Source organism: Eublepharis macularius, chromosome 4, assembly GCF_028583425.1.
Source record: "Eublepharis macularius isolate TG4126 chromosome 4, MPM_Emac_v1.0, whole genome shotgun sequence".
Classification (NCBI taxonomy): domain Eukaryota; kingdom Metazoa; phylum Chordata; class Lepidosauria; order Squamata; family Eublepharidae; genus Eublepharis; species Eublepharis macularius.
The window spans coordinates 16,881,178-16,902,047 of record NC_072793.1 but is presented as its reverse complement, the minus strand read 5'-3'; the positions used below and the strand labels follow the sequence as shown (position 1 = coordinate 16,902,047).

The 20,870-nt window shown below is 48.7% G+C and overlaps 1 protein-coding gene across 5 annotated transcripts in view; it reads right to left on the bottom strand.

Moving 5' to 3' along the window:
* Positions 1-20,870, bottom strand: part of LOC129328905 (ATP-binding cassette sub-family A member 9-like) — a 146,647-nt gene that overhangs the window by 39,468 nt on the left and 86,309 nt on the right. For all 5 annotated transcript variants that reach the window (XM_054978220.1, XM_054978219.1, XM_054978221.1 and 2 more), the window contains 2 exons: positions 18,134-18,259; positions 7,025-7,108 (listed from right to left, as the gene is read on the bottom strand). In XM_054978220.1, coding sequence (XP_054834195.1) covers positions 7,025-7,108; positions 18,134-18,259 — 210 coding nt within the window. The remainder of the gene's footprint in view (positions 1-7,024; positions 7,109-18,133; positions 18,260-20,870) is intronic.

Sequence of the window (20,870 nt, the reverse complement as noted above, 5' to 3'; positions counted from 1 at the left end):
TTCAGTTTGCAGATAGCCCCTGATCAGCTCTGATGAGTAAGAAAGCTCACTTACCTTTGTTCATTAGGACTAGAGGTGGGCACGATCCCCAAAAAATTGCTGATCAAGCTGTTCATGGATACGCGCTGGCGACGACCCTAAATCACTGATACACACCTGTCATCTCCCATTTCCGATCCGTGGTTTGGGGATCGGGGAGGCCAATGCGTGGTATGCTGCTATTCCCAGCCATGTGGGAAAGTGGGTGGTAGTGGCAGCTGCCAGGCCCAGCTGGCATGGGGAGACGGTGACAAGCCACCTCCCCTCAGCGAGGGGACATTCACACACTCACACACACACACACACACACACACACACACACACACACACACACACACACTTAGAGCAGAGGGGGGGAGTTTTTAACCTGGCAACGAGCCGCCTCCCCTCAGGGAGGGGGCATTCACACCAGGGGGGCAACCAGAGTCAGGCTCTTGCGCGTGTGTGCTCCTGGGTCGCCCCCTGCCCACGCAGCAAGCCAGCTGTCCCGGTGCGCTGCGGAGCTGGCGGCAGCACGAGTGGCTCACGCCATTCACCTGCCTTGCAAGACAAGGGGCGGCCGGCTTGCCCACATGCCCCTTGTCCTGGGGAAAGGCGAACGGTGCGGGCGGCCTCCCAGACACCCGCGCTGCCTTTTGCCTTTCCCCAGGACAAGGGGCGGCCAGCTTGCCCATGTGCCCCTTGTCCTGGGGAAAGATGAACGGCGCGGGCAGCCTCCCAGACACCTGCGCTGTCTTTTGCCTTTCCCCAGGACAAGGGGCGGCTGGCTTGCCGCGCGCCCCTTGTCCTGGGGAAAGGCGAACGGCGCAGGCAGCCTCCCAGCCTCCCGTGCTGCCTTTTGCCTTTTCCCAGGACAAGGGGCGGCTGGCTTGCCACGCACCCCTTGTCCTGGGGAAAGGCGAACGGCGCAGGCGGCCTCCCAGCCTCCCGCGCTGCCTTTTGCCTTTCCCCAGGACAAGGGGTGGCCAGCTTGCCCACGCACCCCTTTGTCCTGGGGAAAGATGAATGGCGCAGGCGGCCTCCCAGCCACCCGTGCTGCCTTTTGCCTTTCCCCAGGACAAGGGGCGGCTGGCTTGCCCACGCGCCCCTTGTCCTGGTGAATGATGAATGGTGCGGGCGGCCTCTCAGCCATCCCTGCTGCCTTTTGCTTTTCCCTTTAGCTGGCTGCCCCTTGTCCTGTGGGAAAGGCAAAAGACAGCACGGGTGGCTGGGAGCCCACCTGCGCCGTTCGACTTTCCCCAGGCACGCTCCCAGGGCTGGCAACTGCACCTGGCACCCTCTCTTTGGCAGCGTTGTGGGCAGACTACCCCCCTGCCCCCCCTCGATCTGGCCCTGATTCATACAGACACACACACTTAAAGCAGGGGGGGAGTTTTTAACCCGTCCCTGGCTCTCCAAATAGAGAGAGAGAGACACCCCGTCAACATGTTTCAGCCAGCTTTTTTAAAAAAGCAGGGACAGAATCCTCCATTCCTCCCCACCCGATTTTAAAAGCAAGCAGCCAGTCTTCCAAAAGCATATTTTAAACACACACAGAACCGTGAATGAGGTTTTCCCACAAAATACAGTGTTTTAAAAGCAGGTTAAAAACAGAGAGTGACAGACAGAAAAACAGCCATTCCTCCTACAAAGGCCCGTTTTTTTAAAAAGCAAAAAACATTTATAGTGCCCATGGCTTCAAAACACCCCTTTTCCCCTCCCTCCCCTGGTTTGCTGCTCCGTGTTTGTTAGGAAGCCCTGCTAATCAAGGAAAGCTGGGATTCCATTCAGTTTTCCAGGGCGACAGAAGGAGGGCAAACCCAGCTCAGGCATTCCCCTGGCTCCGTTACTAGGGGAATAGATTATTGGCGCCTGAGTGTCTGGCTCTCCGATCAGATCCCGATGGCCCCCCAGATCAAGCCCTGATCAAGCCCCCCCCCAAACGCTGGATCGGTCGCCGTGGACGGAACTGATTTGCTGGGTCACGATTGCGCAATCGCCATTATCGTGGGCATTTTTCTATTGTAATTCTGATCGTGCCCATCTCTAATTAGGACCACATATAACATAGACATACGCAGATAGACTAATAAATTGTGTGCTAATAACTAACATGGACTTAAGTAGCAAGGCTGTATGACTTCGCATATAAACTTTTATAGACTATTCCCTAATACTTCTCTTAGACCACCACTTAATTTATTAAAATAATTATGGGGGTGATGTGGGATGGGGTGAGTAACAAGCCGAAAGCAGGTTAAATAAGCTATTAGTAATTTCTAACTAGACCTTTAATTTTATTTCCCAGTTTGATACTTTTTTACTTATAAAACATATGCACCACTTTTTTCTTTTTGTGGCTTACATCCCTCACTATTCTATTGCAAATACCAGTATAAGGTATTGTCTGAGCTATCATAGATGAACATGAGGTACAATCCTTCAACAACTTTTTAGAATAGTTTTCACTGTAATAAATTCAGTGCTATTCCTGAACATAAAAGATGGTGAATTTTAAGCCTGAAATGGGACAAATGGTTAAATTCAAAAAGTCAGGATGCCAACAAAATGTGTTTATGAGTATCATTACTTTGACTTTGCAATGGTGTGTCAAGGCAAATTAGGAAACTATATTAGGAGCATACACCTGGGGTATTAGTCTCTTACAACTTCTGGAATAAGCTCCTCAAACCACTTCTCTCAGTTAGCTCATTTAGATTTTTTTAAAAATTATATTTCAATTTATATACCGCCCATCCCCAGGGGCTCTGGGTGGTGAACAGTTTAAAATCAATAAAAACAAGAAAACAACAATACTAAAATCAGTATACAAAACAATAATGAAATAAATTAACCAAGTGCATGGTGGGGAGAACCCACCCCCACCCCAAAGGTGGGAGGCTGACATGGCACCACCCCCTTCAACCACGGAACACCTGGCGGAACAGCTCTGTCTTATATGCCCGGCGGAACGATAATATGTCTCACTGGGCCCGGGTCTCCATTGACAGAGCGTTCCACCAGGCTGGGGCCAGGACTGAAAAGTCCCTGGCCCTGGTTGAAGCGAGGCGGGCTTCCTTAGGGCTGGGGAACCACCAGTAAACATTTATCCGCTGATCGAAGCAATCTCCAGGGAATGTACAGGGAGAGGCGGTCCCGAAGATATGCCGGTCCCAACCTGCTCAGGGCTTTAAAGGTAAGAACCAACACCTTGAACCTGATTCGGAATTCAACTGGAAGCCAGTGCAGCTGGTGCAGGACAGGTGTAATATGCGACTGGTAAGATATACTGGTCAGGACCCGCACCGCTGCATTCTGGACCAGTTGTAGTTTCCAGATCAGGCCCAGGGGTAGCCCAGCATAGAGTGAGTTACAGTAATCTAGCCTGGAGGTGACCATTGCATGGATCACTGTAGCTAGGTCCTGGGGTGTCAGGTAGGGGGCAAGTTGCCTGATCTACGAAGATGGAAAAATGCAGACTTGGCAACCGCCATGACCGGGGCCTCCATCGATAGGGAGGCATCCAGGAGCACGCCCAGACTCTTCAAAACTGGCAAAGTTGCCAGTGGTGTCCCATCCAGGGCAGGGAACTGGATCCCAACATTCAGCAGCCCCTGTCCCAGCTGCAAGACCTCCGTCTTCACTGGGTTCAATTTCAACCTTCAGATTAGGCCTTGACATAGCTTGCCCTAACTGGCTTTCAAGTAAACTGCAAGAATACAACACCACTAAATCTAAGCAACTAGAACCTAACCTACAAACTCTTGATTGCAAAGCCAAAAGGTATTAGGGTTGCCAGGGGAGTCCCTCGACAGGGGATCCCTAGGTCCCTGGAGTCTCCAGGCAGGGGATTGGGAGCCGGTACTCACCCCGGTGCCCTTCTTCATGCGTGCTCCTGGCTCACGTGATGACATCACTTACAGGAGTGATGTCATCATGTGGGGTCAAAGGGGGCCCTTGTCCCAGTTGGCACGGGCTGCTCTTGCCATGACTGTGACCTACTTTTGTTTGGTGCACAGGGGCTGTGACGGCAAGAGCAGCTGGTGGCGGTGGCGAGAGCAGCCAGTGGCGGTGGTGGCTAGACTGAAAGGAGCCTGCTCTTGCCACCCGCTCTTACCATTGCCGCCATGCGCTGCTCACTCTTGCCACTGCTGCCCACTCTCGCCACTGTGGCCCCTGTGCGCCAAACAAGAATGGGCGGTAGCAGTGGTGGTAAGAGCGGCCTGCTCTTGCCGCTGCTGCCTGCTCTTGCAGCACAGGAGTGCACCCCCCTGCCCAAGGGCATGCCATGCTGCCTGGGGAGGGGGAGCCCCAGGGACCGTACTCCCCCAGCCTGGTATGTGGGTGTGGAGGGGAAATGGTGTGATTGTGGGGATCCCCCGCCCCAGGCAGGGGAATGGCAACCATATGGGGTATTAAAAACAAATCCTGGTACTGTCCTTCTCTTCATCCTATCATACCTGAATGTTGATTGGGGCTGAGAGAAACTTCTATACTCCCCACCCAAAACACTGTCCAAAATATGACTCTGAAGCCATGGTGGATCCATGGATCTCTGGATCACTGTCATTATGGGGAAGTAAGTTGCATGAAACAGACTGAACGTTTCTGCACAATAGTATGGATCCAGCACAGTCTTACAGATGGAATTATTCCCGCCTACAGAGTGTGACTTCCTTGCCTCTCACCCGCCCTCCAGAACAGCTGGTCCCAGAAATTAGCATTTCGGCTGCAGGGGCAAGAAATGAAATCACTAGGGGTGTGCACTGGAAAAAGTTAACATTTCAATTCTGCATTGGAATTTAAGAAAGATTTGTCAGTTTTAAGAATTCTCACAAATGTTGTTGTATTGTGAGGGTTCCATGTGTATTTTCATTAAGATCAGATTGGATGCCTATCCATTGTTTTCCATGGCAGATTTTGTTCACCAGATATTTTCCCCCACTACATAGTAAAAATTATCAGGGATCCTAGTCCATCCTCTTTTCTAAAGACTACCCAAGTTTCAAATGAACAAGACAAGAGGGTCCAATTTTACAGTCCCTTGAATACATTGTCCTCAACCAGCCTCTCTGCATAGTGGGAAAAGGTGCAAAAATGGCCCTGAGTTTTTTAATGGAACAGGGTTTTTTTTCTTATACTTAGTAAATATGAGTAAAAGTATTTCTTCTAGAACATATACGTAGAGAGCAACCTGCTCCATGTTGCAGAGGAAAGAGAGCCTACCCAGCCAAACCTGAGAAATGAAAAATGTTACCAAAAATCAGGGCTGTATTTCAGCTGGAATGTGGTGGAATGGAGTTCCGGCACCTCTTGAAAATGGTCAAATGGCTGGTGGCCTCGCCCCCTGATCTCCAGACAGAGCGGAGTTTAGATGGCCCTCCATGCTGCTGGAGGGCAGTCTAAACTCTCCTCTTTCTGGAGATCAGGGAGCGGGGCCACCAGCCATGTGACCATTTTCGCCTAGGGCAATTTAAACTTTTAAAAATCCCCCCCTTGTTCCAGCTAACCCAAAGTGACATCATTGGCCCTGGGAGCATGCGTGCACTTTGTGTGCACACATGTGGTACCAGGGGCACCACACCCCGCCAAGAGTTGCCCCCTGTGCTGGGAACCCACTGAGTTCCACCACCTCTTTTCCCAGAAAAAAGCCCTGCCAAAAATCAATCATTAATCTGCAAAAAGATAGAAAGCAAGTAACCCACTAACTGCAGGCAACCAGAAAAGCCAACAAACCAACAACAAAATGAAAAACAAGCAACAAATTCCACAGAAGCACAAAAAAGAAAGGCTGAAGATCAAGGCAAACCAAATATTATGCTACAGAAAATCCAAAACAACAATGAAAATAATACTGTCCCAAACTCCCCCCACCCAGTGACCAAATGTTGCCTCCCCCAGGGGAAAAGGATGGAGGCAAGGCTAGCCAGTAGCCTTAATTAAACAGACCAGGCTGTCTAGAAGCACTGTTTCACAGGATCTAACCGGGGTCTGGGGTCATCCACGCACGGTCTCTCTTCCGAGATGCAAGGAGCAACAAAAACAGCACATATGAAGCAAACGTGTCACCAAACGGTCAATGTAATGGAGGGCTGCAGTTTAAAATTTCCCTCCCCTCCAAGAAAGAATGTGTGATTGGCCAAGACAACTCACCTGATTGGTTGCAGTGCTAAGACTGGCTGAGAGAAATGCTGTTTCCCAGGGAATGGGGAGTAACATTTTTTTAAAAAATAGGCAGGGACTGTTAACTCATGATGTTATGAGATCTGGGAGTCAACCCGAGAAGTTTGTCTGCCTCGGATACAGTCTACCCGATCCAATACTGGGTAAGTTAGATGACCTTTAGGGTCAGCAATGCTGAACTGCACACCTGCAAAAATCATGTCCTGTGGGTGGGAATCATTCTATCTGAAGAAGAGCTCCATTGGATCCAGGCCAATGTTATCTATAGGAGCATTATTAAGCTTCTAGTTACCGTTTCTCACAACAACTTATGAACACACCAATCCCATATCCTTACAGTTTCCCTGCACATTGCTAATGAAGCCATGTGCCCCAGTTGTTCACATTACAGAAGTATTTTTTCTCTCTGCTTGAACAGATTTCTCTTTTAATCAAGGCCATTTCCACACGGCTTACCGCTGCTCGTAACAACCCGGAAGACTGCGCAAAAACCGCGGAAGATCGCATTTTCTCGCACGAGATTTGTGCGACATCACGTGACATCGCATGAGAAAACGCGATCTTCTGCATTTTATGAGCCATCTTCTGGGTTGTTACGAGCAGTGGTAAGCCGTTTGGAAATGGACCAGGACTGGGGGGCTTGGAGAGCAAGGTAAGTGCCCCTAACTTACAGTGAAACTCACAGAACAGAAAAGCTGCCAGAATATAAATCGCCTGCCATGTTATATATACTACTTCGGGACTAAGTATTGACAGCAGAAAATATGAATGTTTTGTTTAAAATGTTACTCCTGTAAATAAGAACAATGTCTTCAGCTCTCACCGCAAATGCAGATGTCAAGAGGAACGTTTCAAAATGAGTAAAAGTCGTGGCTAACTCAGGAACATCTTTAGGTAAGTACATCAACTATAAGAAAACATAACTGGTAGTTAGAATCAAAAAAATTGTTCGCATAATAGACAGTTCTAAACACATGTTAAAATCAAGAATATTCTTATCAGTGCTGGGGAAATCAAAATATAAGTACAGAAACCAGGCACCACATGTTGTAATTAACAGTTTTAAAGGGAAAACAAGACATCCTTTTGATATGTCTTTCCCCCGCTTAAAACTCCAGGAAGCCTAATTTTGAGTAAATAAGCAAAGCTTGAGAGTTGCTGAAATCTCCACTTCCCGTGTAGCAATAATCCAAACAATGGCTTTACACATGTGGAATTTACTTCTTTAAAAACGTATGAGTCGCACTTACTTGTAACTGTTGTTCATTGACATCTTCTGTGCAAAGATCTGTAGGACTGTGCATGTGCAGGTCTGCTAAACAGCGAGGTTTCTACAGCTTTAAAAACTACTAGGAGGTGCCTGTCCTCCCAGATTGCCAGCGTGAGCATTTCTGAAAACGCCCGCACTGTAGCAGGGGTGGCATCTCTGTGCTCAGTTTGTCCTGAACCACCAACATCTCCAGATGATTCGTGAAGAGAACCCAGTGGGGCAGGAGACAAGGGGGTGTGTGCCTGCACACAGACCCCAATGAAGAACAGTTACAGGTAAGCGCAACTCTGTTTTCATTGTCGGTCTTCTGTGCAGTCCCGCATGGGAGATTAACATGCCATTTACCCATGAAGGAGGGTGTCAGTGCTCGCCCCAGGTGCCAGGGGGCCTGACTCTGGCTGCATTGGGCGCCAGGGGGCCTGACTCTGGCTCTGGGGGGATGTCAGGGATACTACAGGACCCCACTGTGTGGAAGGAGGGGCGGTATACCCCACCCAGGCTCCCTCTCAGTCCACCCGCTGGCCCGCTCAACCTGATCCAGCCACCACTCTCCCTTCCCCCTCCTCCTCCTCCTCCACCAACCTTCCTTTTCCTTCTTGCGTCCTCAAACTTCCTTGCTCCCAACAACTCCCACTCCTCTCCATCACTCCTCCTACACAACCCACCATGAGCCCTCTACTGAGTCTGCTTTTATAGGGCATCCTCTAGCCTCCCTGTCTAATGCACACCAGCTGGGTATGCCCTCAGGTGTTCCCTTTCTGGCCTCTGCCTTTCCCTGCAAGACAGGCCTGTGTGTCGCCCATCTGGGGAGGCTCCCAGGTGTCCCCCCCTCGTTCCAATTCCTTCCTGCCTTCCCATCTTCTCATGCAGGGTGTGGGGCTGGCAGGTCCTTTCCAGGTGATGCACCTTTGCCGTCTCTGCCTCTGCTCATGAGGTGTCGCCCTGGTAGGTGCATGTGCTGTTTGCCCATTGGGGCTGGGTGGGACTGTGCTTTCCTGGCCGGCTTCCCCAGCCGGCTCTCCCCCCACCCCTGCACTTGCTGCTGGCTGTAGCTTTGTTGCCTTCCCTGGGCCCTCTGGGTGCCCTGAATCTGCCGTCGGGGTGTCATTGGCCCCCCTCAGGTAAGGGGGCTGTGACAAGTCTGGGGTGTCAGGACTCAGGAGTCGGACTGCTCAACCCCGGACAGAGAGTACGCTCTTCACTGGAACAATGTTTAAAGCACTGCTCAGCCCACTGCCGCTTCCTTCCTGTTAACCACATCCATGTCTGATGAATATATCCAACAACGTCCACACTGCTACTTTCCATATGTCTTGCAGTGGTACCCCCTTTAGGAGTGCTGCCGCTGAAGTTTGCGACCCAGTAGAATGAGCATGTATCTCCGAAGGGCGAGGTAAGTTAACTTGTTTATAACATACCCTAATAGCTTGCACCACCCATCTGGCAATCGTCTGTGGTGTACCCTTCTTTCTCTTGTTTGGTCCTGCATAAAATACAAACAATAGTACGCACGTTTGAAAAGATGCCATACGGTTGAAATAAAACAAGAGTGCCCTACAAACTTCTAGGGAGTGTATCTCTCTGCTTCAGATGTTGGTGACGGGGGAGAAAAAACGGAGTATTATCTCCTGTGAGTTGTGGAATTTGGTAACCACTTTTGGAAGAAATTCTAAGATTGGTCTCAATACCACCTTTTCTTTGTGTATTTTAAGGCAAGGTGGGTCTGTACGTAGTACTGACCGTTCACTTACTCGTCTGGCAGAGTTAATTGCTACCAATAGCGCCACTTTTATGAACCAGAACCTCAAATGGCATGTAGCCAGAGGTTCAAAGGGTTTTGTCATTACCTTAGTAAGAACATGCTGCAGTGACCATTGGGGTACAATCTTAGATACAGTTGGAAACATGTTCTGCAAGCCTCTTAGAAAAAACCCGGATGTATAATGAGAAAAAAATCATTTTCTTGTCTATTCGAGAATGATGAGATAGCTGCTAAGTATACCTTAACAGGCAAAGTGGAAATTCTGCCTTGTTTCAATGGTAATAAAAATTCTAGTATGTGGGCTAGAGGGCATTTATAGGTATCTAATCCTCTATTTCTGGCCCAGTCAGTGAATTTATCCCATTTGTATGTATATGATTTTCTGGTATTAGGTTTTATGGTCTTTAATATGACCTTGGCTACATCCTCTGAGAATTTCTTTACTGGAGAATTAGCCAGGCCTGGAAGTCATGGTGTTGAATTCATCTGTAGCTGAGCAGGTCTGGGGCCATTGGTAGGCAGATGAAAGGTACCCCTGGACAGTTGCACTAGCCAATCGAATCATGCTTGGCACAGCCAGCAGGGGTTGATACAATAACATTTGTCCCCAAAAAGAAGAAGATCCGAAGCCTGAAGGGAGGGGGGAGGCAACGAGCGCTGCAGCTGTAGCTGCTCAGAGAGAACTGCGTCCGAGGCCTAGGGCGGGGGGGGGGGGAAGAAGCCTTAATTTGGACTGTAATTTGTATTTTGTAAGGTCAACCACTCCATCATTACTTTATTAAGGTTTAATCTTTAATTATGGCAGTATGAAGGGAAAGCATTGTAGTGTAGTGTTTACTGTTTGTATGTTGCCTTCCCCCTTTTTCCACCCCCCCTTCCCTTTTTCTTTTTTTCTCCCCTTTTTCCTTCCCTTGTACTTTTGTAGTTTTTTGTAGTTTCCTGTTTTAGATATTAAAAAATAAAAATTTTCAAAAAAAAAAAACATTTGTCCCTTCTGTCTGGATTTTGCTGACCATACATGTGATCAAGGGGATCTGTCAGACTATGGAATCCCAGTTATCTAGAGTTTGTCTCCCCCCTTCTGCAAGAAGCACAAAGTTTCTTGGTTCCAAAAGGTTTATTGAAAGACTATGCTCAGGATACAGGTGTCCACATTCCAAAGGCTCGAAGACCCTTGGCTGAACGAAAGCTTTGTTGAGAATGACACACAAAAAGAAAGTAACAACACTTCAAACACCCATTCCCAGCCTCCCCCCTTAGTCCTGTCTGTGAAGGCATGAGAAGCCGAGGACATCAAGGTCGTTGGCAGGAACGGATTGATAAGGACTCTTCGCTCCCATGGATATATGCGGCCTGGGCGACACCTGGGCCTAGAGGGAGGGAAACTAAACAACTACAGATTATAACACAAGTTAAAATGGCGTAACTCTGGCTAGAGAACTGACAAGAAAACTGACACTCTGACATTCTGCCCCCCTTAAGACCCCTCCCCTCAACCTTCCGCCCCTGCTTTCTCAGGATACTTTTTATGGAATTTAGCAATCAGTTTTGGAGCGTTTACATGGGAAGCCTCCACCCACTCACGAAACCCCTCCTCAAAGTCCTTTCACCTGACCAGGTAGAAAATCTTGTTGTGTCTAAAAATCTCTTCTATTTCATAGTGTATTTGGCCATCTATGGCAGTTGGGTGAGGCACCGGTTTCTCAGGATGCCACTCATCTGGGGGAGGTGCCTTTTTGAGCAGACTAATGTGAAAAGTAGGGTGGATTTGGCGAAGATTCTTTGGAAAGTCTAATTCCACAGTCACATTATTGATCACTTTTTTAATTGGGAAGGATCCCAGATATTTCAATCCCATTTTTTTACTGGACTGTTCTGTTTTGAAGTTCTTGGTGGAAACATACACTTTGTCCCCGGGGTGCAGTTCCCATTGCACCACACAATGGCGATCAGCATACTTTTTGTAGTCTGCTTTAGCTTTGGTTAAAGTCTTTTGAATTACAGCCCATTGCTCTGTTAGGGAGGTCCACCATTTCCCCAGATCTTCAGAACGTCTTGATTCTGGCTGGGCTTCGAAGGGGAACGCTAATCCCTCATATCCGTGCACTATTTTGAATGGGTTTCCCTCCATAGAAATGTGGACCAAGTTGTTATAAGCTTATTCGGCAAAATGGAGAAACTGAGTCCAATTGTCTTGTTGAAAATTAATATAACATCTGAGGAATTGCTCTAATATACTTGATTAGTTCTTTCAGATTGTCCGTCACTCTCGGGATGGTAGGCAGAGCTTAATCCTTGTTCAATGCCTGCCACTTGTAAAAGCTCCCGCCAGAAGTTGGCAACGAACTGTACTCCCCGATCCGAGATCACCTTGGAAGGAAAAGAATGCAGTCTTACAATGTGTTTCATGAATAAACTGGCGAGTTTCTTTGCTGACGGTACAGTTGTGCAAGGAATAAAGTGACCTTGTTTGGAAAACAGGTCTACCACCACTAAAATGCATGTGCAACATTTCAAGGGGGGTAGATCAGTGATAAAGTCCATGGAAATGACTTCCCAGGGTCGGGAGGGGGTTTCCAGTGGTTGTAGAAGTCCTGGGGTTTCCCCCCTCCTAGGCTTTGCCATTATACAAGTAGGGCAGGAGGCTACATATTGGGACACGTCTTTCCTGATGTTGGGCCACCAGAACTACCTTTGTATTAAATGCAACGTTTTTTAAGTACCCGAAATGGCCGGCGGTTTTGGCATCGTAGCATTGCTGTAGGACCTCTTTCCGTAGGCTAGCCGGGATGTATAGTTTGTTTCCTTTAACCCATTCTCCGGCCGCCGTTTGTGTCATTTTGTCTGTGGGGGCTCGCTCCCCTTCTTTTTCCACCTCGCTTTTCACTTTTGCTCTCCCCCCCTCGAGGCTTTCTTGCCTTTTCATTTGCTCTTTGGTCGCCTGGCTATGCGTAGTTACCACACCTCCCAACTGGCCAGGAGAGAACACAGTGTCAATAGTCTCCTCCCTCCTGCTCTGATGTTGGGGCATGCGCGAAAGAGCGTCCGCCAGAAAATTGGACTTGCCGGGTAGAAAATTTTAAGTGAAATCAAACTTTGAAAAGAACTCAGCCCAACGGAGTTGCTTAGCATTAAGGCACCAGGGTGTGCGAAGTGCTTCCTGGTTTTTATGATCAGTCCACACCTGAAAGGGGTGACGAGCTCCCTCCAGCCAGTGGCGCCAGATGGTGAGAGCAACTTTTACTGCAAACGCTTCCTTCTCTCACACACTCCAGTTCCGTTCTGCCTCTGTAAACTTTCTGGACAAGTATGCGCACGGCCGCACTTTTCCATCTTTCCCCTTCTGCATGAGGACCCCCCCAATGGCTGAGTCACTGGCATCCACTTGCACTATGAAGGCTCGATTCTCATCGGGGTGCTGCAGGACCGGCTCTGTAGTAAATTGGTCCTTCAGTTTCTCGAACGCTAGCTGACAGTCTGTCCCCCACTTTAGTTTAGCCATCGGTTAGTGGCTTGATCTCCTTTCCCCTTTGTTTTCAGCAGGTCAGTTAAAGGGAGGGCGATCTGGGCAAAACCTTCAATAAACGGTCTATAAAAATTTGCAAAGCCCAGGAAAGATTGCAATTGCTTTTGGGTGGCGGGCGTCTGCCAGTCCTGCACTGCCTTAACTTTGGCGGGATCCATTTTTAGCTCTTGCCCTGATATACGATAGCCCAGATAATTCAACTCTTTTTTATGGAATTTGCATTTGGATAACTTGATTGGCAATTTGTGGCGCATCAGGGAAGCCAACACTTCCCGGACCAATTTTGCATGCGCGTCTTTATTTTCTGAATAAATTAATATGTCATCAAGGTAAACAACGACCCCTTTGTAAAGAAATCCATGCAACACTTCATTGATCATCGTCATGTAAACCGAAGTGGCCCCTTTCAAGCCAAAAGGCATTACGAGGTATTCATATTGGCCTAAGGGGGTGTTGAACGCAGTTTTCCATTCATCCCTTTCCCTTATTCTGACATGAAAATAAGCATCTTTAAGATCTAATTTTGAAAATATCTTACCCTGCACCACCACGCTAAGCAGGTCCCGAATCAAGGGAATCGGGTAGGTGTTGGACATAGACACAGCACTGATGCCTCGAAAGTCTGTGCAAAGCCTGAGTCCCCCGTCCTTTTTCTTTACAAACAACACCAGGGCTGCATGCGGGGAACTGGCAGGATGAATGAAGCCTCTCTCCAAATTCTTATCTATAAACTTTTGGAGCTCTTGTCTTTCTGCCGGGCTCATGGAATACAATTTTTCTTTGGGGAGCTTTTCTCCCAGGATCAGTTCAATGGCGCAATCTGTGTTACGATGAGGGAGCAAGCCATCCGCTTCCTCCTCGTTGAAGGCTTGGGCCATGTCACGATATTCTGGTGGGACCAAATTTAGCTTCTCAGTACTGAGGAGGGCAACCTCCAAGTTAGCAGGGGCTTCCCTGCCCCATTCGGACCTCCAGTGATGCTTTTGGCAGTATTGTTGGTCAAAGACTATCATACCTTTCTCCCAGTTGATGTAGGGGTTGTGATCCCACAGCCATCTACTGCCCAGGATGAGCGGGTACTTGGCCGTTTGGCTGACCACGTATGGGCGGTTTTCCCAATGTTTGCCCATTCCGGTAGGAACTACCTCCGTTTCCAACACTGCTGGGTTCATGTTAGAGCCGTCCATTTGCTCGAATATTATTGGGGTCTCCAGGACATGGTTCTCCAACCCCAACCTATTCACCAGCGCTGGCGTTATAATGTCCCACGAGCTCCCAGAGTCTATTAAGGCTTGTACTCACACATGCGTTCCCCTTTTTGGGTTGACTAGTGTAACAGGGATAAACAATATGGCCCCTCTTTCTCTCACCTCCTCCTGAGTGGTTCTGTCTTTGATCTGCCGTTGGGGCCTCCTCACGACAGATCCATCTCGTTTCCCAACTGCGGGCTGGTGGTTTTGGGGTCCGGAATCTGGACATAAAACTCCATTAACACCTCCTCGGCTTCTAATCCCGTTTCCAGTCTTTGCTGTTCCTCGACCTCTGCTGGCTCGCGGGGCCGGGATGGGATGAGCCGGTGGTGGTTGTGGAGTTTGTGCTCACAGAGGGCATTGTGCTGTGAAATGTCCACTACTTCCACATTGGAGACACAGTCCCTGTCTCCAACGTGATTCTCTGGCCCCTCTCGCCACAGGAGTACCCTGTCCCCCTCTCGGAGCTGGCAGGGCCTGCCGGGTTCCCGTGGCTTGTTGTTGCTCCAGTAGCTGGACAACTTGGGTGCGATTTTCTACTTCACACGCTAGTTGAATCCACCCCAGGAGTGCTGGGGGATCATCCTGCATCACTGCCCGATCTAGCAGTTTAGGATTCATCCCGTTATGGAACAGTTCCACTTTCGTTCTCTCCTCATAATGTGGGCATTTCGCAGCCAGCTGGCGGAATTTGGCTGCGTAGTCTCTCATGGATTGGGATCCCTGCTGAAGGGTCCGGAGTTTGGTGCAAGCCCTCTCACCTTCCAGGGGATCCTCGTACTGGGCTCTTAGCGCCGCAATGAAGGCTTGCAAACTTCCCAGTTCTGGGGCACCCATATAGTAAAGAGTTACATACCACTTGGCTGCTATGCCTTCCAGGCGGGCCGCCAAATGCATTACTCGACTTTCTTCGTTGGGGAAGAGGTGTCCCCACTGATTGACGGATTGTAGAGCTTGCACCACAAAGAACCCCAACTTGCGTGGCTCTCCATCGAAAGTAGCTTCCAGCTTTATCCATCCCATAGGCAGCTCAGTTCCACCGGCTGCCATTGCTTCAACTGGTTGGACTGGTTGCCAGGGCAGCATTTGCGGAGCAGGGCATCTAGCCCGTGGTGGAACTGGCTGTTGCGGTTGGAACGGCGCTCTTACTCCTGGTGCAGGTCTTAATGGCACCCCTTGGCCCCCAGGATGTGGTTGTGGCCAAAACGGAGCATGCAGATGACCCGGCGGCCTGGCTCCTCCCAGAACTGGCTGCAGCCTTGGCTGCGGTGGCGTTGGCACTGGGCCAAGGGGTGAGGCGCGGGAGCCCCCGGGACAGCGGGTCCCTGTCCTGCTGGAGTGGCTGCCCCAATTGGTACCATGGGGCTGGCTGGAGGACCTACTGAGCTGGCGGGGACCAGAGCTGGATCCCCAGGCACTGGAGCTGCTGGCGCTGACCCTCCAGGCACCGTGGGGCCGGCGAGTCCCGGTGGCAGTGGCAGCGGAATTGGCGGCCCCAGGGCCGGCGGGGTGGGCGGCTGTGTACGAACCCTTGGAGCCGGCAAGGCAAGGAGCGGCCGGGATCCTGTTGGGGCCTTCGAATGATTGCCATGGGGTGGGAAGTTAGTCATGTACTGTGTAAAACACTGTTCCGTAGTAAATGCTTTCCACTCCTTGTATTTCTTATCTTCCCTATAACCTTATGAGGTAGGCCATTGAAGCTGACAGACAACGACTGTATTTAGTCATGCAGTAAGTCCATGGCAAGGGTGGGATTTGAAACTGATTTTTGCCAGATCCAACACTCAGGATTGTCAAATGGAATTACGTGGTTGTATAATTAATTTAAAGCATCATACCAGGTTGTACTGGCCCAACCGTTTCTGTCCGGACCGGTTCTGACAGGCTACATGAAGCTGAGCTTGGGTAATGTTTCTGGCTCCGGAGTCGGTCTGATAAAGTCTACATTTCTGGAGTTGGGTGACAAACTTAGGCCATCAGGGCCAGATCCAAAGGATTCGCTGGCCTTGAATTAGAGGCTGTTGTCAGAGTTGGGTGACATGAAATGGTGATGGTGCATAAAACCCTGAAGTCGAAGACTTTAATGGGATCAGATCCGAGTGCACAGCTAACTCAGAGTGGAGGATTTTGTTGCTTTAGTAGCTGGGCTGCTTCATGCTGAAAGGACTCACTCCCAAAGTAGGGCTTTGAGCCTCATGGCTCTCTCTGCTTGCGCATTCGGGGTAAAGTTCTATAAGTGATTATAAACCAGAATGTTACATACCTCCCCCAGGCAAATAAGACACAGATTGTGCTCATCTGTATGTGTCATTTTTGTAGAACATTTAGAGTATCTTTTAAAGAGGCCCTTGTCCGCCATTTTAGAAGATTTTTCAGCCGAAAGTCCATCAGAAGGAGAAGAAAGGTCTACTCTGAAGGAAAAGCTACGAAGCACATTTAGATGACCTCTCTGACCAGCAGTGAAAGAGGAACTGAAGGTGGGAGCACCGCCTCTGCTAGAGTGTGGGCGTTTTCAGCAGGAAACATTCACACATGCACGCAGGGAGGACAGGTGCCCTCTAGTAGTTTTTTAAACTGTAGAAACCTCACCATTCAGCAGGCCCGCACGTGCACCATTCCATATGGGGATGCACCGAAAACCAACAATGAAAATATTTTTATGCTGCATTTTCACTCAACGTAGAATCTCCAAGGCAAAGAACAGTCAAAAGCATTAAAACAAGCTTTAAAATATATATAAACATAAAATAGTTAAAAACAGAGTTGGGTGATGCTGTTGGGTCTGGGGTAGCAGGGTCGGATCTGACAGTGCATGAAACCCTGAAGTTGAAGACTTTAATAAGGTCAGATCCGAGTGCACGGCTAACTCAGAGTGGAGGATTTTGCTGTTTTAGTATCTGGGCTACTAAATATATAAACATAAAATAGTTAAAACAGTTAAACAAAACACAAACAGGAAGGATGGCCAATGAGGGCATACCAAGGTTCACCCACTGGTGGAAGACAGTGGTAGAGGAAGACAAATGAATTTCCCTGGGGAGGGAATTCTATAATTCTGGTGCTGCAGCTGGGAAGGCCCTTTTGTGGTTGCCAGTGCCACACATCTAACCTCAGATGGTGGAGGCACTGAAATAGGGCCCCTGCAGATGGAAGTAGTGTTCAGGGGTGATTCCAGGTATGCTGGCCCTAGGCCATGTAGGGCTTTAAAGGTCAGTATCAGCACTGTGATTGGGGCTAGAAGCAAATTGGGAGCAAATGGAGGTGAAACAAGACTGGAGTGGTATAGTCGTTTTGACCCCCAAACTATGAACCTGCTTCTTTGGGGTGTGTGCAACTTTCTCCACAACTGGAGACCCCTCTATTTCTAGGTCAATCCTTCCTCCAGCCAATAGCACCTCAGTTTTGTCAGGAATGGGTTTCAGCTTATTAGCGTCCATCCACTGCAAAACTGCCTTCAGTCACCTCCTATTCCAGCTCTGGTTTTTGGGAACTTGGATAACTGGGTAAATTACTCTCCAAAATTAAATGTGGAAGCACATAAAGTCACTTTTTCCGCAATGGGCAAACAATCTTATGAAAGCCACAATTGAGAGCTGCTGTAGCACAGTGTTTAAGTGGTTCAGCTGCGAATCAGGCCCAATACAGGACAAATTCAGCAGGGGCAGCACCTCCTCCCAGGAGTTGCCCCAGGTAAGAGTTCCTCCATCTCTTTCCCCTGAAAAAAAGCCCTGTTGAAATGTATGGCGTTTAGCGACAGCATTTTTTCCCTATAGGATTTCCCAAGTGAAGAATCCCCATTTCCAATCAAAACTCTACTTACACTCTTAGGATTCTCTTGCCTGACCCTGTGAGGGGGTACGCCTCCTTCACCACAATGGCAACATGCACAGACACATGTATAAAAGTGGTATGAAGGAGGAAGGAACTAGACTCAATACTTCAGCCCTATGCTAGGTATTAACAAGGCCAAAATTGTGGCAATTTCTAGGGAAATAAAAAGATCTGCACCTCTTTGGTCTTAAAGAGCTGGGCTATGAATTAAAGTAGGTGTAGTATTGTTTGTTCTACTGAAGGCGTGCGGTTTCAAAGCAACAAATTGTATATTAACTTTCACCTCAGCTTACCATTGTAAAAATCATAGAGAAGATTACTGATGGATATAGAGGTATCAAAAAAACCATCACATGATTCAGAGGGAGCTCTTCAAACTGGTAGAAGAAAATACTGGTAATGAGGAGAATCACGATAATCTAGAATACAGGAAGACAGTAACAATACAGAGATTGTTTAAAAACTGAAGTACTATATTCATTTTCTACGGCTGCTCCATATGCCAGGAACCAGAACAGGATAATATCTTAGCATCTCTCTACAAATGTAAAACTCATCATCTGAGGAGCCCTTTGCATTACACTTTATTTCTCATCCTCAGTTGAAACGAAGCCTAGGTATAACATCATCTTACTACATAATTGAGTAAGTGTGTTTCAGACAACTCACTTTATACCCTGGCGCACCACCAGAGGAAAGCCCAGGTAGCTCACCAGATCGCTCCAGAAAACATGCCATGGTGGGAAGCCCAGGCAGGGAACAGGAGCAGAGCAGGTGGCAATGCCTTAACTTGGCTGCTATTAGGTGTGGAGCAGGTGGCAATGCCCACCCCCATCAAGCAGTTGGTATTAGGAGCAGAGCAGGTAGCAATGCCTGCCCCTGCCTTAACCCAGCTGTTATTAGGAGCAGAGCAGGTAGCAGTGCTGGCCCCACACCTTAACCCAGCTGATATTAGGAGCAGAGATCTATTGACTCTCTAATACTGTGGGTACGCCGAAACCCAATGGTTGGAGCAACATTACTGCCAGGAATATCTGCTATGAGATGCCAGTGTTTTAATATAATATTTTTGATTTTATGGGCTAGAGGAGTATAGTCAAGAGCCCACGAAATACCTTACTGGTTTTGGGCTAATGAATAAGCAGATCAGACCATGGGATGCGCTTTACTCTACAAAGGGCTTTGTCAATGATCTCCATAGGATAACCCCGAGTTGCAAAAGCACGTCGCATTGACTGAGCTTCACGTTCGTAATCTTGGGATACAGAGGAATTACGTTTGACTCTTAGTAACTGACTAAAGGGTATATTATCACGTAAATTATGTGGGTGGAAAGATGAATACTCAAGGTAAGAGTACCGACTTGTGGATTTCCTAAAATGGCGAACAGAAATAGTATTGTTCCCATCCCATCCACATGAGCCTGCAGTGGGACTTGTTAAGGGTCACCACAGATGTGGACATTGTTCTGCATGCCCTTTTTCGCTAGATGGGTCCAATATTGTGTTTGACAAATTGGGTTTAACTGTCTCTTTAAATGCTTTCAGCACCTGTTCAACTTCTGGTGTGGTTTATGTTATCATTTGTGGGTGTAAAAAACTGTAATTGGCAATACTATCCGCCCTGTATGTGTTAGGATTTTGGAGCACTTGTCAAGAATTCGTCATCAAGTTGTTGAAGCACCACTCACTGAACATTTTCTGGAGTCTCATTGTAAAGAAAATGAGTTGCGATTTTCTGTCTTGTATGTTGGGCATTGTCACTTGCTCCACTCCTGATCCCAGCTGGCTTAATGGGGGCAGGCATTGCCACCTGCTCCACTCCTAATACCAGCTGGGTTAAGGTGGGGGCAGGAATTGCCACCTGCTCTACACCTAATACCAGCTGGCTGAAGGGGGCAGGCATTGCCATTTGCTCCGCTCCTAATATCAGCTGGATTAAGGCAGGGGCAGGCATTGTCACTTGCTCCGCTCCTGATCCCAGCCGGCTTAATGGGGGCAGGCATTTCCACCTGCTCCACTCCTAATATCAGCTGGGTTAAGGAAGGGGGCCGGCGTGTCCACCTGCTCTTCTTCTAATACCAGCTGGGTTAAAGTGGGGGGTGGGCATTGCCACCTGCTCTGCTCCTAATGCCAGCTGGGTTAAGGTGGGGGTGGGCATTGCCACCTGCTCCACTCCGATTACCAGCTGTGTTAAAGCAGGAGGTGGGAATTGCCACTTGCTCCTCTCCTAATACCAGCTGGGTTAAGGCAGAGAGTGGGTATACCTGCTCTGCTCCTGATCCCAGCTGCATGATGGGGGGGGCATTGTCACCTGCTCTGCTCTTAATTTAATTTAATTTATTATATTTATATTCCGCCCTCCCCGCTTTCGCAGGCTTAGGGCGGATAACAAAATACAAACATCACCCACCATTAAAACATTTAAAAGCATTAAATAATAAATTTAAAAACATTTAAAAGCATTAAATGTTATGGTTCATACTGCACAGCGGTTCATACATGCACCTGTGTTCGCATAGGGGCGATGTTTTAACCCCCCCTCCACGGGGGGGGGCACCGACCAGCGTCAGCCATATGCCTGGCGGAATAGCTCTGTCTTACAGGTCCGGCGAAATGCAAGCAAATCTTGCCGGGCCCTTGTCTCACAAGACAGAGCATTCCACCAGGCTGGGGCCAGGACCGAAAAGGTCCTGGCCCTGGTCGACGTCAGGTGGGCCTCCCTAGGGCCAGGGACACTTAGAAAATGTTTTCCACCAGAGCAGAGAGTCCTCCGGGGCTCATATGGTGAGATACAGTCCCTCAGATACGTTGGTCCCAGTCCGCATAGGGCTTTGTAGGTTAACACCAAAACCTTGAACCTGATTCGGTACTCCACTGGCAGCCAATGCAGCTGGCATAGCACCAGTGTAATAGGCTCCCACACCGGTGCTCCAGCAATGACCCACGCTGCTGCATTCTGTACCAGCTGTAACCGCCGGATCAGGCCCATGGGAAGCCCAGCGTAGAGCGTGTTACAGTAATCCAACCT